The sequence below is a fragment of the Cervus elaphus genome, chromosome 10 (assembly GCF_910594005.1).
Source record: "Cervus elaphus chromosome 10, mCerEla1.1, whole genome shotgun sequence".
In the NCBI taxonomy this organism is placed as follows: Eukaryota; Metazoa; Chordata; class Mammalia; order Artiodactyla; family Cervidae; genus Cervus; species Cervus elaphus.
In genome coordinates this window covers 47,683,542-47,701,489 of record NC_057824.1, presented here as the reverse complement: position 1 = coordinate 47,701,489, position 17,948 = coordinate 47,683,542, and the positions used below count along the sequence as shown (strand labels likewise).

The following is a 17,948-nucleotide window of genomic DNA, read 5'->3' as shown; positions in this document are numbered from 1 at the left end:
ACACTTGCGGACCATGCCAAAAATGCTCCAGACATTCATTGCCCAAGCTCCAGTAAGAGTGGTATATATACATGCAGGCCTGCAAGACCAAGGTCATGTTGATGGGTCTAGTAGAAAGACAGAGTTTTGTGGAATTCCCTGGCGGTCCAGGGGTTAGGACTCCCCGTGATTTCACTACTGAGGGCTTGTGTTCAGTCTCTGGTGGGGGAACTAAGTTGATCCCACAAGCACCACGGAGCTGCCAAATACAAGAAGTGTTCGTTGCTCAGTCAAGTCCAGTTCTTTGCGACCCCATGGACTGTAGCCCGCCAGGCTCCTCTGTCCATGGGATTTCCCAGGCAAGAATACTGGAGTGGGTTGCCATTCCCTTCTCCAGGGGATCTTCTTGACCCAGGGATCGAACCCGGGTCTCCAGCTTTGCAGGCAGATTATTTACCGTCTGAGCCACCAGGGAAGCCCAAAGACAAGAACCGAAGGTGGGGAGGAGGAGGTGGTTTTGGGGGGGGGGGGGGGGGGGGGGGGGAGACTGTTGTCTGTAGTTCCACACATCTACCAGCAGATGGCAACCGTCACTTACCTTCTGTTAAGGACACTTGTTGCCTCTCCCTGGACAAGGGGACAATCTGCAGAGAAGTCCATTCTCTGAGGATCTACCTGAGATCCTGGATCACATGCAGGCACCGAAGGAGGAAGGCAGAAGAAAGATATGAGAAAAAGGAAGACAGTTCAATTTTCAGAGGGTAAAGTTCAAGGCTTGAGGGTCCAGGGGAGAGTGTGTATATGTGTTAGTCATTCAGTCGTGCCTGACTCTTTGCGACCCCATGGACTGCAGCCCACCAGGAGGGGAGAAATGAAATATACACAAAGCAATTAAGACCCCCTACAAGATAAGGGGGAGTGCTTCCAAGGTGGCATTAGTGGTAAAGAACCCACCTGCCAGTTCAGGAGACATAAGAGATGTGGATTTGATCCCTGGGTCAGGAAGCTTCCCTGGTGGAGGGCATGGTAACCCACTCCAGTATTCTTGTCTAGAGAATCGCATGGACAGAGGAGTCTGGAGAGCTATGGTCCGTAGGGTCGCAGGGAGTCGGATATGACTGTGCAACTTAGCACGCACAAGATAAGGGGCCTGTGTGAGTCTGACTGGAGACATGACCTCCTTGGGCCTCAGTTTCTTCATTCATAAAGTCAGAAGATTGGAATAGATGCTAAAAAAGAAGCGAGCATGTGCACATCTAGCTGTGCGAGGCTTTATGAAGAAGACTGGGGCTGGGTGCAGAAAAATGGGCAGGTTTGGTAAGGGAGACACAGTTGCAAGAATAAACATCTTTGTCCACGATGCACTTGGTTCTTCCCATTCTTTGAACAGCCATTAATTCTCACCCACTCTGTGCTAGACACTCTGCTAGATGCCAGGGACACTGTGGGGGTGGGGTGGGGGGGATGGCAAATAAAAGTGGCGAAGATTTTCCTAGGAGTTCATGGTCTAATGAAGGACTGACATGACAGCAAGTATTTACGGTGACATTTGTACAGTGCCATGAGATAAGAGTTGTCAAATACCAAACACTGATGTACCTATGGCCTTATCATTTATAAAACACATTAGAGTATTCCTCAATCTTCAAGGTGAAGAAGAATAAAATGATTCCCGTTTTCAAGGAAGGTAGAGACAAGAAGTGGTAGTAAGGTCAAGGTCACACTTCTGCCAGTAGTGGGGCGTTGTTAGCTAATACCAGTTCCTCCAAATCCACGTCCTGTGGTTTTATCCACTTCCTCATGCTGCTTACAAAAATACGACCCTGCTGATCAGCTACAGAATTGAAAAATATTGGTCCTCAGACCAGAGCATCAGAAAAACCCTTTACTCTTTACTAACGAGGGAATATTCATTGGATGCTGAAACTGAAGCTCCAATACTTTGGCCACCTGATGCGAAGAGCTGACTCATTGGAAAAGACCCTGATGCTGGGAAAGATTGAGGGCAGGAGGAGAAGGAGACGACAGAGGATGAGATGGTTGGATGGCATCAACAACTCAGCGAACATGAGTTTGAGCAGACTCTGGGAGAGAGTGAAGGACAGGGAAGCCTGGCGTGCTGCAGTCCATGGGGCCACAGAGGTTAGACACGACTGAGCAACTGAACAACAGCTATGGAACAAACAGATCTCTTGGTTCCTTGAGGGAAATCTGGGGCTATTGGGGTAGGATATGCCCCCAAAGCAACTGCCAGGGGCCAGTGTTCTTGCCCTGTCCCATGGTTATTGGCTTTCCAGAGCCCCTCAGACTCAGCCCAGGCTGATGGGAATCTCATGAGACACTTGCCCTTCCCTGCTGAGCCCCGGACATCAGCAGTGAGTTACTCGGTCTCCAATTCCATCTGGTTAAAAAAGGAGCATACAGACTTCGCTAGTGGTCCAAGGGTTAGACATTCACCTGCCAATGCAGGGGACATAGATTCGATCCCTAGTCTGGGATTATCCCACATGCCACTGGGCAACTAAGCCCACGTGCCACAAGTACCGAGCCTGCCCCTAGAACACGTGCTCCGCAACCAGAGAAGCTACTGCAATGAGAAGTTCATGAAACGCAACTAGAGAGTAGCCGCTGCTTGCTGCAACTAGAGACAGCCCATGTGCAGCAACAGAGATCCAATGCAGCCAAAAATAAAATACATTTTTAAAAAGGAGCACGCTCATGTAGGACCCTGGAGATCTGTGTGGTTGATGCCCCCATGGAGATTTCCAGAAAGACTTCTCAAGGCCCCTTTAGCCCCGGACCTTTAAATCTCAAAATCCCAAGTTTTAGACCTGGTTTGAACTCAGTTATTCCATCTTTCTGAAAGTCGTTCAGTCGTGTCCAACTCTTTGCAACCCCATGGACTGTACAGTCCATGGAATTCCCTAGGCCAGAAGAGAATAGAGTGGGTACCCTCTCCCTTCTCCAGGAGATCTTCCCAACCCAGGAATCAGACCCAGGTCTCCCACATTGCAGGCGAATTCTTTACCAGCTGAACCACAAGAGAACTCCATCTTTGGGGGACTTTAATTTCTAATTTATTTTTTTTCCATTTATAATAATCTCTTTCATTTGCAAGTAATTTAAAAACCGATAAAGTGTTTCCACATCCTCATGATTGCTTTTTATTCTTTACAACCTTGTTAGGAATTTTTTTCCTCTAATTCAGAGATTAAAAAATAATAGCTATGACTCCAAAGGACATGAGTTTGAGTAAACTCCAGGAGATGGTGAAGGACAGGGAAGCCAGGTGTGCTGCAGTCCATGGGGTCTCAAAGAATCGGACCTGACTTAGCGACTGAAAAAACAGGCTCCAAAAATTTGTTAGTAGCTCAAGTGGCAGAGTTTGAATTCAATAACCCATGCCTTCAGCCCCCCTGCAGCCTGCCCGCGTGGTGCTGTGAGTGTTCTCCAAACACACCCTCCCCTTCCCAGCTCCCGAAATTTCTGCCTGTGCTCTTCTCTGCTTGCCAAGACCCAGTGTGAACACCAGCCTTCTCCAGTCCTGCCAGTGAACGAATCCTCCTCTCTGCCGTGTCCTGAGCTTTGCAAACTGCAGTGCAAAGAACACGGAAGGGATCGAATTCCCACCTCTGCCACTTGTTAGCTGGGTGACTTTGGGCAAGTTTCTGAACCTCTCTGAACCTCTTTCTTCATATCTAAAGTATTCTATTGTGAGATCATTTTTCAGAAAAGGCAAAATCATGACTTCACACAGGCATGAGAAAGAACACTCTGTAAAGATTTTACTTTACTCATCATGAGGGAACCAGGATAATGTTACGGCTGGTTCAAAAGAGAATCTGAGAAACAGACACCTTTATAGATCAAGAATATTGAAACGAATCAAATCTGTTTTTTAGGAAAGTGTGTCTGACATTTGTATGGAGAACAGACTGGGAACACCATCAAAAGCAGGGATGTATCCATGTTCGTAACAACATCTTTCACAGCGCCCAAAAGGTGGAAATGACCCCGATGGCCATCAGCCAATGAATGGATACCCCAGATGTGAAGTATATATATTCAATAGAATATTATTCAGCCTTAAAAGGAACACAAACTGATACATGCTACATGAGTGAACCTTGAGAACATTATGCCAAATGAAAGGAGCCAGATACGGAAGGATAAATATTGTATGGGTTCACTTATATGAGATACCTAGAAGAGGCAAATTCATAGAGACAGAAAGAAGCGTAGAGGTTACTGGGGACCAGGAGGGCGGGTGGTGAGTTATTATTTAGTGGATTCGGAGTTTCTGTTTGACTTGATAGAAAAAAGTTCTGGAAATGGATAGAGGTGGTGGTTGTGGGACATTGGAAATGTACTTAACATCACTGAATTGTATACTTAAAAATGGTGAAAAGGATACTCTTTATGTTACTATATTTTAACTACAATGAAAAACAGTTTTGTAAAAAATGTGGGGAGGCTGCTGTAGACTCCGTATGAGAAAGGCTGAGGGCCTCATGGGGGCAGGACAGGAGAGATGGGAGAGAGAAACTCCTGAGTCACCCGGGGCTCAAACTCAGAGGCTTTTGTTCCCACCTGGGTACTCTCCTGGGCTCACATGCTTTGGTTCTATTCTAAAATTGCCTGCATCTATGAATTATCTAATACATCTCTGATATAGTGCCTGGACGAATGTCTGACACATAGTAAATTCTTAATACCAATGTATTGGATGAAGGAAGGAAGGAATAAAACAACAGAACTTCACGGCTGTGGCTCTCAGGGGACGCAGAAGAGGCAGATTAGCATCTTAGAATCACAGGGAAGCTTTTCTTAAATGAACTTGCTCCTGCCCTTCCTGAATCCTGCCCAAGGGCCACACCCAAATTCCAATACATGTGGTCAGCTGGGATGCAGGCTGGGGGATAAGGAACCCAAGTGAGGCAGACTCCTGACAGGTGAGAAGGACTCCTGGCAGGTGAGAAACCCAGACGTTTAGATGGATGGGGGGCTCAGCAGACACTGGGACCCGGACACAGAGAGGAGAGAAGCTGTGGGCGGAGAGACAGGAGCAGAGGATTGGCCAGAATGGGCTTGGATCCTTAGAAGCCAATCACAGTGTGTCCACCTCCCTGCTCTGGTCCTTAATGACCTTGCCTCCTCCATTATTAATCCGGTGTTTCAGCTGAAGTTGTGACTCTGCGGGTCCATTAAGGCTCTCCTGGGGCTGTCTGGCTTCCACCAAATGCATTAGAGCCGAGAGGGCACAGGCATAGAGGCCGCACTCAGCTCCCCAACCCCGCCTATCCGTCGGGCCCCTCCCCTCCCCTCTCCCCAACCATCAACCCCAACAAATGCAAGGTACTTGATCAAGAGCATCTCTGCACTGAGCATGTTCCTGGACCCTCCCATGTGTGAAGCAGTTTTCTCCTTAGGGGACGTTTTGCACGTGATCGATCGGAAGGAACATTGCAGGGGGCGGCGGGGAGGCTGAGAGCACCGGCTTGGACTCCGGCTGCCTGGGCTGGGAGCCCAGGGCCACCACTTATCGCTTTGGGGATCTAAGATAAGTTCCTGAACCTGAACTCGATCATTAACCCCAGTTTCCTTACCGGCAAAGTGGAGATTATAGTGATACCAAGCTCCAGGCCGCCCTGAGGTTTAAACGAGGTAACTGCATTAAAAGCAGAGAGCTCAGGGCCGGCTCCGTAGTCAGTGATTAACTCTGGGCGGTTGCTGCAGCGGCTTCTTCTGTTGTCTTTATTATTGTTACAGTGAGAAGGTTGGACAAGATGGTCTCAGGGTCCTCTCAGGGGCTAATGTCCTGTTCATTCATTAAGTAAATGTTTATGGAGCATGTATCCTAGGCAAAGCCCTCTTCTAATAGAAGCGAGGAGATAGCCATGAAAGAGAAAAATCTCTGACTTCACATTTGCAGGCGGGGTTGGAGGGAGAGTGCAGACATATGATAAAGGAATAAACATAATAAATAAGTAAACCAGACAGTGCATTAGAAGGTAAGAACTTTGGGGATTCCACGGTGGTCCAGTAGTTAGGGGGCCTCCCAGGTGGCACTAGTGGTAAAGAACGGGACTTACAATGCAGGAGATGTAAGAGACAAGGGTGGGATCCCCGGGTTGGGACGATCCCCTGGAGGAGGGCATGGCAACCCACTCCAGTATTCTTGCCTGGAGAATTCCATAGACAGAGGAACCAGGTGGGCTGGTTCATAGGGCTGCAAAAAGTCAGACAAGACTGAAGTGACTTAGCATGCATGCATGCCAGTGGTCAGGACTCCAAGCTTTCACTGCAGAGGGTTCAAGTTCTATCCCTGGTCTGGGAACTAAAATCCCCCAAGCCCTGTGGTGTGGCCAAAAAAAAAGAAGAAGAAGAAGGTGAGAGCTCTGAAAGAAGTAGAAACTAGAAATGGTAGGAGATGCTCAGGAAAAGCCTCAGTGAGAAGGTGACCTCTGAACAAAGACTTGAAGGAGGCGAGGGCATGAGCCCTGCAGGTGTCTGAATGAATATTCCAGGGAGTGACAACAGCCAGTGCAAAGGGCCTGAGGTAGAAGTGTGCCTGGCTTTGGTAGAGGACACAGTCTAATGAGTGAGAAGTGAATGAAATGAAGAATAGCCGGTGAATCAGAGATAATGGGGTCAAAGCATGTAGGGTTTGTGACATAGTGTCAAGACCTTGGCTCTTAATGTGCACTGGTTACGAAATTGAACCACACAGTTTGGGGTGAAGTACCAATGGAAAAGAATAGCTTTATTCCTTTGCCAGGCAAAGGGGGCTAATGCCCTCAAAACTGTGTGTCCCAATCTGGAGTGGGGTTGGGGGTGGCGTGAGGCGTCTTACAGTCCAGGGGTGGGGTTGTTGATAAGGATTTGTGTGTGTGTGTGTGTGTGTGCGTGTGTGTGTGTGTGTGTGTGTGTGTGTGTGTGCTGGACCCGTGTTCCTTCAATCCAGAAATCACCTGCCGTCAGGTGGTGATGGGTGAACTGTGATGTGGACAGATGATTTGTGTGCAAATGGAAATCATCAGGAATCAAGACAGGAGTAATGTTGGCATGAGTGACAGTGAGCTGGAATCATAAATATTTTAAAATGTAGGTTTTGAGGCTTCCCTGGTGGTCCAGTGGCTAAGACTCCATGCTCCCAGTGCAGGGGGGCTGGGTTCAATTGCTGGTGGAGGAACTTGATCCCACATGCTGCAACTAAGACCTGCAAAATAAGTGCATATTTAAACAAAAAATAAATAAAATGCAGGTTTTATTATTGCTCAGGTATGGTGAGGCTGCCAGATCAGGAGATGACTGCCGTTGAAAAGGTAGTTTGTTATACTCACAGATCCCAAGAGCAGGGTCGTGTCACCCCACACAGAACCACACAGGGGAGCACCAGAGTGATCAGGAGCCAGAGGGAGAAAGGAAACTATGAGAGCCTTTGTTATGGTTTTAATGGGCGACGCAGGGTCAGCAGGCTTCAGGTTGGCTCCTTTGGATAACTTCAATGGGTTCTGGGGTGTAGGGCCACCCCTAGTTATCTGGTACCTGGCTCGGGGGGTGATTATGGAAGGTGGGTTGCTGCCTGGAATGAGAGCTCCATAAAGGAGGAGTTAAGGTGTGAACCCTGGGGTGGGGGGGGTAGGGTTTGCATATGAAAGATACACTCCAGGGAAGTTGCCATCTCTAAGAGTTAATTGACCTAGGAAGGGTAGTCCCAAGGGAAGGTTTCAGACCCAATGTCTCCTTCCTTGATGCCTGAAAGAGAGGTCAGATCCCACAGCAATCAGGAAGGGCAGGAGAGGAGAAGGAGAGAGGGAAGGAAGGGATGGGAGGAGAAGGGATGAGAGGGAGGAAAGGAAAAGGAGGAGAGAGAAGGAGCCTGATTCTTTTGGTTTATTCACTTTGATGTTTTAAAACTCTAAACATCACAACTTTGATAAAAATTTTTTTTAAATTTAAAGGAAAACAAAAAAAGAAAAAGATAATTCCAGTATTATTTCCTTGGACCTAACAGTTTACGGTGGCAGGAATTGGTTAAATCCTTATTTTACAGATGAGGAAGTTGAGGGTCAAAGAGGTTAAGTGATGAGTACATAGTTAGTAAGTGGGTCTGGCACTTGGCCCCGGTAGGGCTGATCCCAAAGCCTGCACTTTCCCCAGCTGCACGGGCTCACTGTCTAAGGAAGAAATGACCAGCCACCTGATGCATGGTCGTTGGGAACGTTCCAGACCCACCATCTCCTTCCTTGTCTGCCAAGGATGCTGGAAACTCCTCTAAGAGAGTACAGAACCTCCTACCCTACAGCCATTGAAAAGGCAAGGAACTCTCCCTCGATGCTCACTGGCCATTTATACAGTGACTCCTCTTTCTTGTGTTAAGAATGTGGGTTCCCTAAGTCGAAGTAGCAGACATCTCTTGTACCTGGGTCCTTTTCTCTTCCCCACAGCACCCCTCCCCCAATAGGGACAGCCTCAGAGAGGGTTAAACCCAAGGACCTGCCCATTAAGACAGAAAATTGTCAAAGGGACACCTTTGGCATCCTTCCTCCAACTGTCCTGCTCAGCCTGGCCTAGATCCTCTCGCCCGAGATTTTGAATCTTGACTGAGCCCAAAAGCCCCACAGAAATCCTCTCCCAGGCTCACTCCTCTCTAGACACAACCTAAGTGTCTTCCGCCTGTCTTCTCTCTCATGGCCTTGGACCCCACTGTGTGCGCTCTCGTGGCAGCCCACATCTCTGCATCCCTGTAGCCCCCTCCTCCTCTTTCCATTTTTCTGCTCCTCCCATTTCTCCACCCTCACTTTTCCTGACACATGATTTGGATTAGTGCCATAGAGCCATAGTGACAGCTTCTCCTGCTCGCGTTTAATTCCCTTCTCAACCCACGGCGATGTAGCATCTGTGTAGTAAAGCATTGACCTCACCGAAGGAGAGGGCTGGCTTTGCTTGCAGCTCCTGGGTGATGATCTCAAAGCCCTTCGGGTAGTCTGCCTGATGAGAGCATCTCTGTCTACCTGGGGGCCCCAGGTCTGACAGTGTTCTCCTGCCTGGGCTCTGATGACACTGAGATCCGCTGGCCTCCCCTCCCTTTGACTTCTCAGTCCTCATTTTCCTTGACCATTTCTTGTGGCTATTTCCTAACACTTGCTCAAGTGATAAGCACAGTGAGGCTTAAGCTCAGACCCAGATCCTTGTTGTTGTAAATCCCGACCTTGGTTCCCTACGCTGTCCCCTTGCTCCTTGGTCATCCTGACCAGTGTATAGGATTTAAAGTCAAGTATATGGGGAGGGAGGGGGAAGGGATGTTCAAGCGGGAGGGGATATGGGTAAATCTACGGCTGATTCATGTTGATGCTTTGCAGAAATCAACACAATACTATGAAACAATTATCCTTCAATTAAAAATTAATAAATTAAAAAAATAAAATTAGATAAAGGTTTAGTTATTAAGTCGTGTCCGACTCTTGCAACCCCATGGACTATAGCCCGCCAGGCTCCTCTGTCCATGGGATTCTCCAGGCAAAAATACTGGAGTGGGTTGCCATTTCCTTCTCCAGGGGATCTTCCTGATTCAGGAATTGAACCCCAGGTCTCCTGCATTGCAGGCAGATTCTTAACTGACTGAGCTATGAGTGTTAGGGTTAGGGTTTTCTTAGTGAAAAAAAGCCAGACAAAAAGGAATACATCCTGTATGATTCCATTTATATAAAATTCTAGAAAATGCAACTAATCTATGGTGGCAACAAGCAGATCAGTAATCGCCTAGGCACAGGGGTTTGGGAGGAGAAAAGACTAGACTGGACTTCCTCGGTGGCTCAGTGGTAAAGAATCTGCCTGTCAATGCAGGTATGCAGGTTCGATCTCCGGGTTGGGAAGATCCCCTAAAGAAAGAAATGACAACTCACTCCAGTATTCTTGCCTGAAAAATCCCATGGACAGAGGAACCTGGCAGGCTGCCCTCTATGGGGTCGCAAAGAGTCGGACATGACCTAGCAACTGAGCATGTACTCAGGACTAGATTACAAAGAGACATGAGGAAATCTTTGGGTGTAATGAATATGTTCTTGATGTGGTGATGTTTTCATGAGTGTATATTTGTATGTCAAAACCCATCAAATTGTATACTTTAAATAGATGCAGTTTAATGTAGACTAATTATATCTCATTAAATTACCAAAATATGCATACTCGGGCTCCAGGATCCTGTAGGAATAGTGTGGTCAGCTTATGTGTCATAAGGTATTTGGAGAAGGAAATGGTAGCCCACTCCAGTATTCTTGCCTGGAGAATCTCACGGACAGAGGACCCTGACAGGCTACAGTGCATGGGGTTGCAAGAGTTGAACATGGCTTAGCGACTAAACCATCATCACCAACCATCACCACCATAAGGTATTAAATCAAATTCAAACTAGATGTGGGGTGGGGAAGATTTCATCAGTTACAGAGAGGCAGGTAATAAGACAGGTATGACCCCCACAATGGGTTTTCCCAGAGATAGATTCCATATCTGGAAACCAGGCATCCCCAGAACATATAAAGCAAGTGGTCCCAACATTGCTTGGAGAGACTGGAGGAACTGAAGGCAGTGAACAGAGTCTTATCATTTACATCCTGGGGGAGGGTTTCCTTCAACCCTTGGCAAAGGGTTTTGCTGCTGCGGCAAGTGGGAAATCTTATTTTTAACTCACTCTTGAGTTTCACAGAGGAAGGTAACTCAGTTGAGTCTTTCTTCACAGGGTGCCTCCAAACCACAAATTCCCAATTCCTACTTTGGTTTATTCTAATAAGAAGTAGGCTGATCCCTTAATCCCTGTTTAAAGGGCCCCTGTTTACTGAAGCTATAAACTCTGGGCAAAGGCTCACAAATCACTCTAGCTGGGTCCAGAGCAGGAGTTGGGTACAGGGCAGAGGGACAGAAGGAGGTGATACTAGTATGAAGCCTGTCTGTTTTCCTGGGAGGTCCACTCTGGTGAGGGCCCCCTCCACCCCCGTCCCATGCTGGAAACTCTCCATCTAGCCTCCACTCACATCCACTCTGCTCTGAGCCTGGAAGGAGGGCGGTACCTGACCCGTCACCCTAGCCCTCTTCTTCCAGCTGGGTTTGGCCAGTGGGAGGCACTAGTAGGAAATGAAAGGATGGGAAAGATGGAGGTTCGGGTCTTCAGTGACTGATTTTCTGCATCAGGCCACAGTTCTTGTCAGGTGCCTCATCTCCCATGACTAGAGCAAAGCCTGGAAAACTAGGTGACAGCTAATCTCAGGCCAGAGAAAGCCACGGGGAGCCACTCCCAAGGCCTCACCTACAAACACAGTCTAAGAGAAGGCAAAACCAGTGTGCTTGATATGCAAGTGTAGCCTCAGTGCAGTTCCCCTCCATCATGGTGGTGGTTTAGTCCCCAAGTTGTGTCCAACTCTTGCGACCCCATGGACTGTAACCTGCCAGACTCCTCTGGCCATGGGATTTCCCAGGCAAGAATACCGGAGTGGGTTGCCATTCCCTTCTCCAGGGGATCCTCTCAACCCAGAGATTGAACCTGTATCTCCTGCATTGGCAGGTGGATTCTTTACCACTAAGCCCCAGGAAAGACCCTTCCATCATATGCCACCCTTAGATCCTTCTTCTACAGAAATTCTAGGGCTTGCCTGCTGGTCCAGTAACTAAGACTCAGTGCTCCCAATGCAGGGGGCCCTGATTTGATCCCTCATCAGGGAACTAGATCCCACATGCCAAAACTAAAAGATCCCGCATGCTGCAACTGAGACCTGGTACAATCAAATAAATGAATACTTTTTAAAAAGAAAAAGAAAGAAGAAAAGTTCTAATTCTGGTCCCAACACTGCCTCCTCCCTCTGCCTCTTTCCCTTTGTCCAAACCTATTCACAGAACCCATCACTTCATGGCAAATAGATGGGGAAACAATGGAAACAGTGACAGACTTTATTTTCTTGGGCTCCAAAATCACTGCAGATGGTGACTGCAGCCATGAAATGAAAGACGCTTGCTCCTTGGAGGAAAAGCTATGACCAACCTAGACAGCATATTAAAAAGCAGAGACATTACTTTGCCAACAAAGGTCTGTCTAGTCAAGGCTATGGTTTTTCCAGTAGTCATGTATGGATGTGAGAGTTGGACCATAAAGAAGTGCCAAAGAATTGATGCTTTTGAACTGTGGTGTTGGAGAAGACTCTTGAGAGTCCCTTGGACTGCAAGGAGATCCAACCAGTCCATCCTAAAGGAAATCAGTCCTGAATATTCATTGGAAGGACTGATGGTGAAGCTGAAACTTCCAATACTTTGGCCACTTGGTGCGTAGAACTGATTCATTTGAAAAGACCCTGATGCCAGAAAAGATTGAAGGCAGGAGGAGAAGGGGACAACAGAGGATGAGATGGTTGGATGGCATCACCAACTCGATGGACCTGAGTTTGACTAAGCTCTGGGAGTTGGTGATGGACAGGGACGCCTGGCGAGCTGCAGTCCATGGGGTTTCAGAGAGTCCCACCAGACTGAGCAACTGAACTGATTCACAGAACCTCCCACAGAATTGAACTCTCTCCTGGCTCGCGAGTGGAGGCCCTCCTGGTCTCTCACCTACTGCTGGAGTCTCCCCATTGGTTCCCTTCCTTCCCGTCGCCCCCAGAATCCCATCCACACAATGCCAGCTGGCAAAGCCGGCAGAGGCTCCCCAGCGCCTACATAGGCCCACCCGCTCTTCTACTTCTCTATTCAATGTGTGAATTTTTATCAAAAGCTCTTAGTCAAAAAAAAAGTAACGCCTTTCTTTACTTTGAGTTGCAAAAAGCATTTATTTTTAAAACACCAAAATTGGCATTTGAACAGAAAACTTTTAACTTTCTTCAGCATCTCGCCTAAGGATCGCACTTCCACCCCCTTCCATCCCCCCCACGCCTGTCGTCAGTATCTTGGCTGACGACGGAGCAGGATGGGAGGGGTGTCCCAGAGCCGGGGATAAATATTAAAATGTCCACATGGGTTTCTACCAACGAATACATCCTGACCAGATCCAGACGGTGAGAGGTTTGGAAAGGTGTCGAGAAGTTTCCACTGACCCAGCCCAGCGCTCCCGGGTCTGCGGACATTACAAAAGGGATGGGCAGGGATTCGGGGCAGGGGCAGGACGAGGGAGAAGGCGGTGGGAGCTGGGTGGGAGCCGCCACCCACCCCGGGCCTCAGGACAGCGCATCCTGGGACGCATCCGGCCGCCGGGCAGGTCCATCGCGCGCTCTCTTGTCTCCGGCCCGAAAAGAGTTAACAGGCCAGTCCCAAGTGGGCCCGGATTCCCTGCGGGAGGCCCAACTCACCGCCAGCTTGACCCCCGCCCACCACCCAAGCCGGGACCTAGCGGCGCCCGGGGTGGAGGCGGGGGGACTGGGAGAGTGCGGCTCGCGGGGAACGCGCGGGTGCAGCCAGCGGCTGGGAGAGCCGCGCTCGGGGCGTCGGGGAAGGGGCGGGCTAGGGCAGGTCAGGCCCGCCCCCGCCAGGGGCGGTGGAGGCCGGTGACCGACAGGCCTCCCGGCCGGTCCCGGCGCGCCTGACGGTCCCGAGAGCCCGGCAGGGCAGGGCCGGGGCGGGGGCTCTGGAAAGGGCGGGGGTGGACGGGGAAGCCTCTGAGCGGGGGCGGGGCCTCGGCAGAGTAGCAGCGCTCTCAGCCAATGGGAGGCGGGCGCCTTCCCGTTAGCGCCGGATCCCAGTGGATAGGGAGGGGCGGGCGGCGCCGTGGGGATCCCGGGGCGGCCGAGGGCCCCTGACTCGGCTCCGCGCGGCGACATGGACCGGATGGCCAGCTCCATGAAGCAGGTCCCCAACCCCCTGCCGAAGGTGCTGAGCCGGCGTGGGGTCGGCGCGGGGATGGAGGCGGCGGAGCGGGAGAGCTTTGAGCGGACTCAGGTGAGGACCGGGGCAGGGCGGGAGGGGACACCCCGGGTCGTGCATGGCTGGGGCATCCCGCAGTGTCCTGGAGGGGACTCGAAGCGGGTAGGGATCTTGCAGGCCCAGGGAAGGACGGAGCAAGAGGGGGCATCTGGTGCGGTGGTCAGGGCGATCCGGGAAGGTCGGGGACCCCGGGGGCATCCGGCTGGCCTGGGGGAGAGGGCAGGGCAGCTCCGAGCAGCTGGCACGGTCCGCGCGGCGCGACCGACTGGAGCCGGTCCCGACGGGGCAGGGCAGGGGTCACGGGGGCGGTGAGCGGGGAAGGAACGCGAAAAGGGGGCCGAATGGCAGGGGTGCCCCTAGGCTGGGGAAGGTCCCTAGGGGGGCCACTGGGAGTCGCAAGTGTGGCAGCGGAGAGTGGGGCGCTGAGTCGGGAATGTGAAGGCTGGGGCGCCCTGTCCTCTCCGCTCGATCACTTCAGGACTGCGTTGACATTCCCCCCATCCCTAGCATCGCCTTCCTTGTGCCTCTAGCTTGGCTCACACCACCCCCCAGCTGTCGGCCTCGGAGGACCGGACTGAAGGGGTCTGAGCCGGGAGGAAGGAATGTAGGAAATGCGGTGTATGGCCGAGTTTGGAAGATGACCGGGGGCTGGAGGAGGGGGCCGGCCCAAGGACAGAAATTGAGGCTCTTGGACCAGTGGTCCGGATGCTGGTCACGTCGAGTCGTCCTGGGGTGCCCAGAACCCTGAATCGGGGTTTTGATTTCATCCCCCCAAATGTGCCTGACAGCTAATAGGCAGCCTGCCCTATTTGTCCAGCCTGAGCAGGGCTAGGGGCCAAAATTCCTCACTGTCATCAACAAAAAGCCACAATCCATTTTTACCTCAGAGTTTTAATGCCTGGTGTATTGATTGGACTGAATAAAGCTGATATGTTTATGGTGTTCCTGGGCTCGTTTGTATGCAAAATCCATTTCGAAGGGCATAGCACTTCTTTTAATCCCACTGCCAAAGTTGTATGGGCAGGTTTGTTCCTCACTCTCGCCCACTCTTGCTCTCAGAGTGGAACCTTTGAAGATCCAGGGGGCTTCCCCTGACAGAAGCTGGTTCTCCTATTCTGTTCTGCTCCCAACTCCCCCTCTCCAGACTTAGTACCATGTGATGGAAGGGCAGTGGGGCTTTAGATAAAGATTGTGAGGTCCTGACTAAGTGTTCTATGTATGGAATCTTGCAAAGAAGGAAGCTTTTCACGAAAACCTGGGGGACTTCCTCCTCTTCTTTTTCCAGGCACCTCTGGCCCTTCGCAGGTGTGTCCGGGTGGTGTAAAGTAGGCAGTGTCCCCTCCCTAGGTCATCATCCTACCCCACATGAGATGGGAGAGAAGGCTCTTCACTTCCCTCTCCCAGGGTCTGGCTGGGTTTAAGCTTTATTCTCTGATTCTGTGGATTAGACCCCAGAAAGGAAGGAAGATACTTGTCTGCTCTGGGCATTATGCCCTCATCTAGCTGCCTGGGCACATAAGGCTTCTTGCTCCAGGAAACAGTGTAAATCTTTCTTGTAATAGACAAGGAAAATAAATGGTAATTCATTCCTTCTAGAGTCTCCAGTAAAAACTGGAGCAATAGAGAAATACACGTAAGAGTTTGACCCATTATAGTGATGGAAATTAGGTTTGTGAAAGTTTCTCTAGCTATCCAGGGACGTCCCAACAAGGAGAGTCTAGGTCAGTGTTAGGCAGTATTTTACATTCTGTGGGACACTGATAATTGGCCAGATTTGACCTAGTGGCTTGTGTGTGTGTGTGTGTGTGTGTGTTTGTGTAAGGGAGATAGAATGAATCAGGAAAAGAGTTTCTCTGTTGTTGAAACTATTAGGGGAGTAAGAGAGTGAAGAAAAGGAAAGAGAATAATCCTGAAACCTCACCTTAGTCAACCTGCAAAAATGTGTATTGTTTAATGACTACTTACCCAGTGTATGTGTGTGTTAGTCATTCAGTCCTGTCTGAATCTTTGCGACCCCATGGACTGCAGCCTGCCAGGCACCTCTGTCCATAGAGTTCTCCAGGCAAGAATACTGGAATGGGTTGCCATTCCCTTCTCCAGGAGATCTTCCCAACCCAGGGACTGAACCCGGGTCTCTGTCATTGCAGGCAGATTCTTTACTGTCTGAGCCATATGAACATGAGTTAGAAAAAAAATTTAATGAGTTAAGAGAGCATGAGAATCAGTGAAGGTAGACTGATGATTGTCACTAGTTCTGTGTTTGGCACTGTTCTGAGTACTTCATTATATCACCTGCTTTAATCTCATAAAGTCCTGTGAGGTGATATTGACAAGGACCTATGAGGTGAGTATCAGCCACATTTTACCTGGAAGAAATTGAGGCACAGAGAAGTTAAGTGACTTGCCCAAGGTCACACAGCATGTTGTGATCCCAACCTTTAACCACAGCTCTGTGTGGCCTCTGAGTACTGGACAGAGCACTGGGATGGGAGCTGGAAGAGGCTGAAGTTTGATAACCAGGCACATGGAGGGGCTGTGTGGCCCCAGGCAAGTTGTCCAACCTTTCTTAGCTTCAGGTTCCTTATTGCAAAATAAGGATACTACTTACCTCACAGGTTGATTGTGGGAGACTCAATTAAATAGTATACATGGAGACATTTTGTAAACTGGGGAGCACTGTGGTGATGATGATTGCTATAATCTGAGGGGGAGAGGGGACCAGAAAAAAGGCCAAGTACTGGGGCAGGCTGTGATGAACTGTTCAGTAGAGGGACAGAAGTGTTCCTAGTAAATGCAGTGATTACCAGGAGTGATCGCTTAAAGTCCAGGCTGTCAGGGTGCGAAGCGGGTGGGAGCCCTCCGAGGTCTGAACCCCATCCTTCAGCCTGAGCCGGCACTTGCTGGGTAGAGAGGAGGGATGGGGCATTCCAGGAGAAAAGGTTTGGTCTGGAGGCGGGTGTGGGTGAGACTCATCAGCTAAGGTGGACAGAGCAGAACCGGCTCCTCCCACCTCCAAATGCCTCGCGCCTTGCCCCTGCTCCCTGTCCTGTCCCCGTTCCCTTGTGACCCTCAGCACGTGACCCTCGGCACGCTGTGAGCTTCCTGAGGGTGGAACAGTGTCTTGCTCTAACTTCTGTCCTCATGTGCCTGGGGCTGGTGTTGTGGTGAAGTGACGGTAGTCTCGGGTCCACAGTGATGGGTTGGCCCCGGCCGGGATGCCTGGCCTGGATGGGGAACTCAGCTCTGGGCCACAGGGCACATCTGTAGTTACTTGGTGTTCTTTCCTAACGGCCCCCAGTTCCCTTGTCTCCGCACTCAGCCGGAGGCCCTGTCCCAGGCCCTCTGCGGACTCTGAATTCTCTGCCTTCCTTCAGGTAGAGCTTACGCTCCGGCTGCCTGTGCCCTCAGACCAGACTTGTTTTCTCAAGGTTGTCAGCCTCTTCCAGGAAGCCTTCCCTCCTCAACTCTCCTGGATCATCCTTATATTTCACGTGATCACTGTCCCTGCCAGCTCCCAGCTCCAACCAGACCCCCAGTGTGCCCCCCACCCAGCCCCTCACCTGTACCCTTCAGGCTCTGGGGACGTAAAAAGTGGTTCTTGCCCTCAAAAAAGCTACAGTAATAATGATATGTAGCCTGGAGCACTTTACAGTTTAGAAAGTTTTGGCATTGTTGGGACTGCACTGTGGTTGGGTGTTATCACCCTCATTTTATGGATGAGAGCTTGGTAACTTGCCCAGGACCATCAGTTGGTGAGTGAAAGGATCAGAATTCAAACCCAAGACTCGGGGTTCCAGGCCCTGGTTCTAGGTCTCAGGCCCTCTCCACCACACTGTCCTTAGGTCAGCCAAGAGGGCGATTCTGGAATGAATCAGGAGGGTTGCCACTCACAGACAAAATGTCCTGTCTGTATTTACTTAGCTGGAAAATGGTTTTCTCCACGGTTTGCTTGTTTTTTCAACATCCTCTTAGTGAGTACATACTGTGAAGGGGACGCGGAGATGAGTAAGATAAAGAGATTGGCCCCAGAGGAGCTCATGAGTCAGCGGGGAGGTGGGCCGGCCGCAGCG

The 17,948-nt window shown here is 50.2% G+C and overlaps 1 protein-coding gene across 2 annotated transcripts in view; it reads left to right on the top strand.

The window, feature by feature from the left end:
- The first annotated feature begins 13,688 nt into the window (after positions 1–13,688).
- Positions 13,689–17,948, top strand: part of HIP1 (huntingtin interacting protein 1) — a 135,533-nt gene continuing 131,273 nt past the window's right edge. For both annotated transcript variants that reach the window (XM_043915008.1, XM_043915006.1), the window contains exon 1: positions 13,689–13,893. In XM_043915008.1, the coding sequence (XP_043770943.1) occupies positions 13,774–13,893 (120 nt within the window). In that variant the 5' untranslated portion in view covers positions 13,689–13,773. The remainder of the gene's footprint in view (positions 13,894–17,948) is intronic.